Source organism: Xenopus laevis, chromosome 9_10L (genome assembly GCF_017654675.1).
Source record: "Xenopus laevis strain J_2021 chromosome 9_10L, Xenopus_laevis_v10.1, whole genome shotgun sequence".
NCBI lineage: Eukaryota > Metazoa > Chordata > Amphibia > Anura > Pipidae > Xenopus > Xenopus laevis.
In genome coordinates, this window is record NC_054387.1 from 55729424 (window position 1) to 55738690 (window position 9267).

At 45.1% G+C, this 9267-nt stretch overlaps 3 protein-coding genes across 6 annotated transcripts in view; 2 read left to right on the plus strand and 1 right to left on the minus strand.

Moving 5' to 3' along the window:
• The window catches only part of c2orf76.L (chromosome 2 open reading frame 76 L homeolog), a 22003-nt gene extending 21463 nt beyond the window's left edge, over positions 1 to 540 (minus strand). Inside the window, exon 1 of the mRNA XM_041575652.1 lies at positions 526 to 540. The gene's annotated coding sequence lies outside the window, so the exon portion shown is untranslated. The remainder of the gene's footprint in view (positions 1 to 525) is intronic.
• The window catches only part of tmem37.L (transmembrane protein 37 L homeolog), a 10474-nt gene extending 2306 nt beyond the window's left edge, over positions 1 to 8168 (plus strand). For 2 of the 3 annotated variants that reach the window (XM_041576194.1, XM_018235594.2), the window contains one exon: positions 6709 to 8168. In XM_041576194.1, coding sequence (XP_041432128.1) covers positions 6709 to 7230 — 522 coding nt within the window. In that variant the 3' untranslated portion in view covers positions 7231 to 8168. Of the gene's footprint in view, positions 1 to 5349; positions 5429 to 6708 lie in introns of all 3 variants that reach the window. The other variant, XM_041576195.1, reaches the window with a different exon arrangement.
• Positions 14 to 5328, plus strand: LOC121397925 (lamina-associated polypeptide 2-like). 2 transcript variants are annotated; one of them, XM_041576192.1, is made up of 2 exons: positions 14 to 813; positions 893 to 5328. In XM_041576192.1, exon 2 carries the CDS (start codon positions 3122 to 3124, stop codon positions 5099 to 5101), a length of 1980 nt encoding a protein of 659 aa, XP_041432126.1. In that variant the 5' UTR covers positions 14 to 813; positions 893 to 3121; the 3' UTR covers positions 5102 to 5328. The 2 variants fall into 2 exon arrangements, with proteins under 2 accessions (XP_041432126.1, XP_041432127.1); XM_041576193.1 differs by having other exon boundaries at positions 893 to 3122.
• Positions 8169 to 9267: the final 1099 nt, after the last annotated feature.

Below are 9267 nucleotides of genomic sequence, written 5' to 3' on the forward strand. Positions count from 1 at the left end.
GTAATAAGGCTTTTTTAATAATTTTGTTGTCTTTAAGATAGTAAAAGTAAATGTTACGTTTTAACTTTCTGTCCCTGTGATAATCTGCATCAATTGGGGGAAAGTTGCACTTTTCTTCTGTCCCTCTGTGGTGGGCCTTCTTTTTGCCCTACAAACACGTTCCTTTCCCATTTACTTCCTGTCTGCTCTCAGCCTGGTCTTTCACAATTATTCCCTGTCTGCTCCCATTCTTTAATTCCCTGTAGGGTCCTAGCCTTTCCCCATTCACTCCCTGTCTGCTCCCGCAGTATTTCTGCTCTTACTACCTGTCTCTCACAGTCTTTTCCTGGCCATCCCCCGTCAACATGGAAATTCTATACTTATGGGTATCTCCTGCTGCTTCCCAGCCTGGACAGAAGAAATGGTTGATTTCACCACCCCATAAAGCCCACCCCTTCCTATTCCTCCTCAGTCTTTTCTTCTGTCCCAGCCTGGATGCAGTAGGAGATTGTTCCCTCTGTACTTCAGGTGAAAATTTATACTCACACTTAAGATTACCGGGCACAGTTCTTAGGGAGATTCTCTTTGCCCGAAGCCCCTATCCTGTGTGGCAACTGCGTTGTCTGGAGGCGGATTACGGCGGGGCTGGATGTTGTTGCCGCATTTGCGGTTCAAGGTGCGCTCCAGTGTGCGCGATGACGTCATCACTCGGCGACGGCTGAAAATTTAAAAGTTTGGCGCTAAGTCGCAGCGCTGCCTTGGATATTGGCGTTTATTCTGCCTGTGCAAAATGGATCCAGCTGCCCCGAAGAGGACTGCTTCCAAGGTGATAGTGTGAGTACTCCAATCTACTGATTTTACGAAAAGAAATCTCCCCTATATAGTGGCTTATGTATGCCCTTATTTTTTATAGTGCCTCTGCTGAAGAGCCTACTAAAAAGAGAGATAAGCAAGATGCTGAGAAGAGATGCCGAGCATGTGTTAATATGGCTATGAGAGATAAGAAATTTTGCCAGGACTGCTTTGATGATTATCTGTCTAGGCAGATTAACCCCTCTGTGGCCAGGGATTCTCCCCAGGATATGCCTATTCCTTCAACATCTGCCACTTTGCCTGATCAGCAGTCTTTGATGTCATGGATTAAAACTGCAGTATCTCAATCTCTTAAAGAGACAGTTCTCTCTAACCCAGATTTGTCTGTATTTAATAGAGATCCTTCTATTCAGGAGGATTCTTCGGATGACAGCTCTTCATCTGATGAGGAATTGCCTAGTGATGAAATTTCAGTGTTCGATCAGAAACATCTTACTCCCCTCATTAGGGCTATTAGGCGCACCTTGAATCTGGAGGATGCAAGTCAGCCTTCTACCTCCCTTCTATTTTCTAAAAAAGCGAAGATGGCTTTTCCTATTCATAAGGAAGTGCAGGATTTAATCCGTTTGGAATGGGAGAAGATTTCCAGGAGAATTCCAGCGGAAAGAAGGATTGAGAAATTATATCCTTTCTCTGATGATATTCAAGATACTTTGAATAAACCTCCTTCGGTGGATGCTCCAGTGGCAAGATTGTCGAGGAAGTCGGCGTTGCCGATAGATGATATATCTGCTTTAAAAAATCCCATGGATCGCCGCATGGAAACTGAGCTGAAAAAATGCTACATTTCAGCAGGAGCAGCCTGTAAGCCTTCTATTGCATTGGTGTCAGTTACCAAGGCACTTTCCCTTTGGGCAGAAAACCTAGAGCAGGCCGTTAAAGATCGAATGCCCAGAGAGAAGATTCTGGAAGGTCTTGAAGATTTCAGGTTGGCCTCTAATTTTTGCCTGCAAGCATCCTTGGATTTAGTGCAATTGTCTGCTCGCTCAATGTCCTTTGCTGTAGCAGCCCGTAGAGCCCTTTGGGTAAGATCTTGGTTTGCGGATACTGCTTCCAAAAATTCGCTTTGCAAGATGCCTTTTGAGGGCAAGAAATTATTTGGCAAGGCCTTGGACGACATCATATCAAAATCTTCTGGGGGCAAGAGTACTTTTCTGCCGCAAAGTAGAAGATTTCCTGATAACTTCAGGAGGCGGCCAGAAAGTTCCTTTCGAAGAAGAGATGATACTAGAGGATTCAGATTCGGAAGAGATTTTAGAACCTCGAATTGGCGTGCAGGCCAAACATCTTTTAGGGCCAGAGCTAGACCTCCAAGGTCCCCCAAGTCCTCTTCAAAGGCTCAATGACGGTCTCTCTACCCATCCTCCTGTAGGGGCAAGACTTTTGGCCTTTCAAGGAGTATGGGCCAAGGAGTTTACAGACACATGGGTAGTCACTACAATTCAAAGAGGCTACCAATTAGAATTTTCTTTATAGCCTACGTTAGACCATTTCGTTGTTTCAAACATACCAATAGATCCAGAAAGAAGAGAAGTCCTTTTTCATTATGTTCAGCAGCTGCTGATGAAACAAGCAGTTACAGAAGTTCCTTTCCAAGAAGAAGGAACAGGATTCTATTCTCCTCTTTTTCTAGTTGTCAAGGCAACAGGGGACTTTCGTCCAATTTTGGATCTCCGAAGAATAAACAAATTTCTAAAGTATCAACCCTTCAAAATGGAGACATTGGCGACCATAAAGAGGGTTATTCATCCAGGGGATTGGCTGGCATCCTTGGATCTGAAGGATGCCTACCTTCACGTGCCCATTGCTTTGGAGCATCAGAAATTTCTGCGTTTTTTTCTTCAGGGTCGGCACTACCAATTCCGCTGTCTCCCGTTTGGTCTAGCAACCTCGCCCAGGACCTTTACCAAGATTCTTGTGGTAATAATAGCCAAGCTGAGACGGGAGAAAATCGAAGTCTACCATTATCTGGACGACTTGCTGCTCGTAGCCAGAGATCCAAAGAGCTTATCTGCCAACCTTCAAGCGACCAGGGACACTCTGGAGAAGTTTGGGTGGATCATAAATACGGCCAAGTTCTTATACCAGTTCAGAGGATGATCTACCTGGGCGCTCAGTTGGATACAGTCCTGGGCATGGTATCTCTTCCATTGCGGAAGATCCGTCATATTGTACTTCAGGTCGATCAGTTGCGGGGGAGGTCCTACACCTCAGCGAGGACATTTATGAGTCTTTTAGGTCTCCTCACTTCAACGATAGGTCTGGTGAGATGGGCCAAATGGAGGATGAGACCGGTTCAACTTTCGTTTCTCAGGCAGTGGAATCCAGTTGTCCAGGATTGGTCTCGGTTAATCCAGATCACCGGAGAATGCCGACAATGTCTTGTTTGGTGGACGGTTCCGAGCAACCTTCGGAGGGGATTCCCTCTCAAAGAACCAGTTTGGATGGAGATATTTACGGACGCTTCTGGTGTAGGTTGGGGAGCTCACCTACTAGATCACTATGCTCAGGGAGCTTGGGAAGAGAATCTATCCGAGATCCCATCCAATGTCCTAGAGATCAGGGCGATCTCACAAGCACTTCGGGCATTCGAGAAAGTCATCCTCGGTTCCTCAGTGAAGATCAGGACAGACAATGTCTCAGCTGTGGCATATGTCAAGGGCCAGGGAGGAACGAGGAGCAAGACCCTTCTCAGAGAGATAACACCAATCATGCAGTGGGCTCAAACTCATCTTCAAGACCTTACTGCTCAACACATTCCGGGTGTTCAGAATTCATGGGCGGATTGCCTGAGCCGTCACCATTTACCGAAGGGAGAATGGGAGCTGAAGCAGAAGGTTTTTCTCTGGATAACATCTATTTGGGGCTGCCCGCAGATAGATCTGATGGCAACAGATCGGAATGCCAAGCTTCCGGTCTTCTTTTCCAGAGCCCCTTGTCCAGGAGCAGCAGTACTGGATGCCTTCTCCCAGAATTGGAAGGATCTATTTGCCTATGTGTTTCCTCCAATACCGGTAATACTAAGAGTATTACAGAAGATTATGAATACGAGAATGGAAGTGATAGCAATTCTCCCCGACTGGCCCAGGAGGCCTTGGTATCCGCTCTTGAGACGCCTATCAATTGCGGATCCGTTGCCAATCCCACACTCCAGGGACCTCCTACTTCAGGGTTCTCGGAAACATCCCAATCCAGTGAGTTTCAAGCTAGCGGCTTGGAGATTGAGAGGAGGATCCTGAAAGAATATGGTTGTTCTGACTCAGTCATTGAGACCTTGGTTAGGGCTAGGAAGAGTAACACCAATTCTAAGTACCATAAGGTATGGAGGACCTTTAGTTCTTGGGCTATGAGTAAACTCCTGGATCCTTTGACACCTTCAGTAGCAGTTATATTGGAGTTTCTCCAGGAAGGTCTTCAAAAGGGGCTGAGCCTTAGTACTTTAAAGGGTCAAGTTTCAGCTTTGTCAGCAGTTCTGGGAAAGAGATGGTCCAAGGAACCCCTAATAGAGAGATTCTTTCAGGGAGTGAAAAGAATCCGGCCTCCGACTAGGCCTCTTTTTCCTTCCTGGGATCTTCCGCTTGTCTTAAGGGCCTTATCGGCTGAACCTTTTGAGCCTCTGGAACAGATATCGCTTTGGTTACTAACCTTGAAGACTTTCTTTCTAGTAGCTATCACGTCAGCTCGCAGAATCTCTGAGCTCCAAGCTCTTTCTGTGGATCCACCTTATACAATCTTTCATGAGAAGAAGGTGCACCTTAGGCCAGTTCTTAATTTTCTTCCTAAGGTGGTATCGAAATTTCATATTAATGAGCCGATTGTTTTGCCTTCATTTGAGAATCTTACAGCTTCCCAAGAGAAAGATCTGTCGCTGGATGTCAAGAGATGTTTGGAAATCTACATCAAAAGAACAGAAAGTTTCAGGAAATCAAGAATGCTCTTTATTATTCCCGCTGGGAAAAGAAAAGGGGAGCAAGCCGCTAAGTCTACTCTAAGTTCCTGGATAGTCAAGGCTATATCAAGATCATATAAAGAGCAGGGCAACTCTCTTCCCAAGGGAGCTAGAGCACATTCGGCCCGTGGTGTGGCAGCTTCTTGGGCAGCGGAAGCAGGAGCCTCCTCTGAGGACATTTGTAGAGCAGCGACCTGGGTCACGCCCAATACATTCATTAGGCATTACAGATTGGATGTGATGTCTTTTTCTCAGGCCCAGTTTGGGCAATCTATCCTTCTTTCAGCTACTTCTGTATAATAAATTGATCAGCATTAATCCCGCCCTTGTATTGATTGCTTGGGTATATCCCATAAGTATAGAATTTCCATGTTGACGGGGGATGGCCAGGAAAAGAGAAAATTAAATAATACCTACCGGAATTTTCTTTTCCTGGCCATCCTCCCCGTCAACATGCCCGCCCTATTGTGACTTTATAATCAGACTGAGGAGGAATAGGAAGGGGTGGGCTTTATGGGGTGGTGAAATTAACCATTTCTTCTGTCCAGGCTGGGAAGCAGCAGGAGATACCCATAAGTATAGAATTTCCATGTTGACGGGGAGGATGGCCAGGAAAAGAAAATTCCGGTAGGTATTATTTAATTTTCTCTTTCCCCTCTTACTCCCTGTCTGCTTCCAGCCTCTCCACTCACTCACTACTCACACAGTGAGTGAGTTACACTTGCTGTTATCTCAGTCTGGCCTTTCCCACTCACTCCCTGTCTGTTTCCAGTCTTTTCCACTAACTCCCTGTCAGCTCCCAGTCTGTCTGCCCACTCCCTATCTGTTCCCAGTGATTCCTATCACTTCCTGTCAGCTCCCAGTCTTTCTTCCTACTCCCTATCTGCTCTCAGGCTTTCCTCTAAGTCAGCTCCAATTCTTTCACCCCACTCCCTATCTGCTCCCAATCATCCCTCTCACTCTCAGTCAGCTCACAGTTATGTACATGTATTAGGTGTATAAGAAGTGTAATTAGTTTCCATATTAACACTAACTGAAATAAATAGAGAATCATGGGACACCAGCTCAGTGGTTCTTGGGTAGACAAAGGGGCATCTGCTTTGTACAAGGAACCAGAGAAAGCAGAGACTGAGACATTCCCTATAGTCAACCTATTCTGTGGGCAATAAATGGTTAATCTGGGTCGTGGCTTTTACTTTTTGTGCCCTTGGAGGTGAAGTTGATAAATCTCAGCTCACAGGGTAAAGTTCCCCATTTATTGCCTGGGGCCAGAATATAACAGACCAAAGGTCTCTCTGAGCTCAAAACAACAATGGTTATCTGCATCTTGCCATTAGTATCTACTCATATACTCACCTCTTGTACTTTGGGATTGATAAAAATATGGGTGACCTGATTTTCTGACACACCACGTGGCCCAGCTGTACTGGTATATAATCCCCGCTCCAGCTGTACTGGTATACAGCCCCCCAGCTGTACTGGTATGTAATCCTCTGGCCCCATCTGTACTGGTATATAATCCCTCCCCCTGCCCCAGATGTACTGGATATAATCCCTCCCTCTGCCCCAGCTATACTGGTATACAATCCCTCCCCCTACCCAGCCATAATGGTATATAATCCCTCCCCTTGCCTCAGGTGTACTGGTATATAATCCCTGCCCCAGCTGTACTGGTATATAATGCCTCCCCCCCTGCCCCAGATGTACTGGTATATAGTCTCTTCCCCTGCCTCAAATGTGTTGGTAAATAATAGATTATCTTATTATTACATAAAAGCCTACACCCATGTTCATATATTAGAGCAATTGTAAATCAGTGAATACTGCTCTAGTGCATCTTGTTCTTTGCACTATTCCTACGCATGTCACCTATTTGCTTCAAGGTTTAATGCATCCCTCTCCCCCAGACGCAGAAGCCCCACAATCACCATCGCAACATGTTCTTCGAGATGTTCCTGCGGGTACTGATTACAGTCAGCTCTGCCCTTGCTATTATCCTTTCCTCCATTTCTGTGTGTGATGGTCAGTGGATCTCAACTCCAGAGGAGCCAATTTTTGGGGTTTGGGACACTTGCAAGAAAGGTTCCATCCAATGCAGTGAAGAAATGGCTTGGCTAAGCCAACACATGGTGCTGGTCCGTAGCACTGTGTCCTTGGCAGTGGTGGTGGCCATTTTTGGCCTGGAGTTGCTGATGGTCTCCCAGTTGTGTGAGGATGGTCACTCCCATAAGAAGTGGAACATGGGTTCAGTCCTACTGGTCATCTCCTTCTTTCTGTCATCTACGGGCACCCTGACTTACGCCATCCTGCTGAAGGACTTCACAGACCTTGGGTCCTTCACCCTCCTATTCTGGTGCCAGTTTGTGGGAGTATTTCTGTTCTTCCTGAATGGAATCAGTGGCATTTACTTCAGCCGCCTGATAGCATGAACCCAGAAACAGAGGCCACTATATTGCTCAGTAGTGGAGGCCAAGTTTATCATTGCTATGGGACTGCTATATAGCATTGGGGACCACTCTACAGCACAGTGATTGTGCACCATAAAACACTGTTGTGGGGGCCCACTAATTAGCCCTGGATTGGGGGCCACTATATACCAATGTGATGAAAAGTAACTGTAATGGCACCCACTATATAGAACTGCAATGGGAGCCATAATGAGGACCGCTATAAAGTAATGCAGTGGCAACCATAATTTAGCACTGTGATGGGGGCCAATATGTAGCTCTATGTGGGCCTCTACATGGCACTGCTATGGGGACCACTATTCAGCACTGCTATGGGGGTCACTATGTAGCATTGCTATGGGGGTCACTATGTAGCACTGTAATGGGGGCCACAATACAGCACATAATATAACCATGCTATGGGTGTGATTTAGCACAAGGTAATTTGTTAGCACTTTGACGGTAGCTGCTATATAGTACTACAATAAAAGGCACAATAGGGACCATTATATACTACTGCAATAAGAAGCACACTGCTATGGGGACCACTTTGTAGCATTGCCCTGGGGGGGAGGGGGGGACTATGTAGCACCACTATAGTAGCCACTGTGTAGCACTGTGATGGGGGGGGGGTGTACTAGGCAGTACTTTGGACTGGCTTTCTTTTCCATAGCTCAGCCTGCAAAAACATAGTCTGGAATGAATAATATAAGTTGAATAATAGGTTATTTTCTCCCTTTACTGTGGTGATCAGGATACCCACCAGTGCTAGGATCTGACTCAATAGGCCATTCGGTGCTGCATAGGATTTTTGTATATAGTGTGCTATGTGAATCCTGATGATAATGTTTTATGTGAATTCTGGAGCTCCATTTTGTTGGCCAATAGATGCTATGTGAATAAAAATTGTTGTGATACTAGTTTTTTGTCTTATCCTGTTTCCTCTCTGCACACGTTCTTGTGTTAGGCCTTTGGGTTAGAAGAGCCTCATTATATTGTAACAGGTTGGGTGAGCTATAGGTAATCTGGGTTGTGGGGTGTTGTAGTTTAACAAAAAAGCAAGGTTCCATGTGTTATTACTGAGCCAGAGTGTGATGTATGTAAGTCATTCTGTAAAATATATGATTTTTTTGAGTTTAAGGGGAAATACTACCCAAAAGTGATTTTTTTGACTGATGAAACTCTAGTTCCATGAAACAACCCAATAATCAGGGCCAGATTTACATAGCAGCACCCCCTAGGCCCGCTGTTGTTCGTTGCTCCCCTCCCTTTTATTCATGCCACCACCTAAAATCCTGCCTCCGAGGCCCGGGCTTTGGTGGCCTTTTCACAAATCCGAGCCTGCCAATAATCATTCATTCCTCACTCTTACTAGGTTTGTCCGATTGCCATTTTGGAGTCAGGAGGGAAATTGGAGAGGCTATAGATAGGGGTTTTGCCTTCCTCTGGATCAACTAGCAGTTAGGCAGGTTAAAATAGAGTTTAAAGGTTGAACTTGATGGCTGTGTGTCTTTTTTCAACCTAACTTACTATGTTACTATGTGGAACTGTCATTGCTATTGTCTGACTCCTGAACAATGTAGCAGAAGCCAGCTGATTAATAGACCTAGAGGAGAATTGACCTGCTAATTCAAGAGTCAGAACCAGCACGGCAGAGTACAGAAAGGGATAGATAAAAATATTTTTGGGTGGAGTTCCCCTTTAAAGGGGTGGTTAACCTTTAAGATAACTTTTAGTATGACTTAGAGAGTGGTATTCTGAGACAATTTGCAATTGGTTTTCATTTTTTATTATTTGTTTTTTTTGAGTTATTTAACTTTTTATTCAGCAGTTCTTCAATTTGCATTTTAAGCAATCTGGTTGCTAGGGTCCAAATTACCCTAGCAACCATGCATCCATCTGAAAAAGACACTGGAATATAAATAGGAGAGGGTCCGAATAGAAAGATGAGTAATACAAATTTGCAATAACAATAAATGTGTAGCCTTATAGAGCATTTGTTTTTTAGAAGGGGTCAGT

What these genes read in the sequence shown, in the direction of transcription:
- LOC121397925 (XM_041576192.1), top strand. Translation starts at nt 3,122, where the DNA reads ATGGGCCAAATGGAGGATGAGACCGGTTCAACTTTCGTTTCTCAGGCA.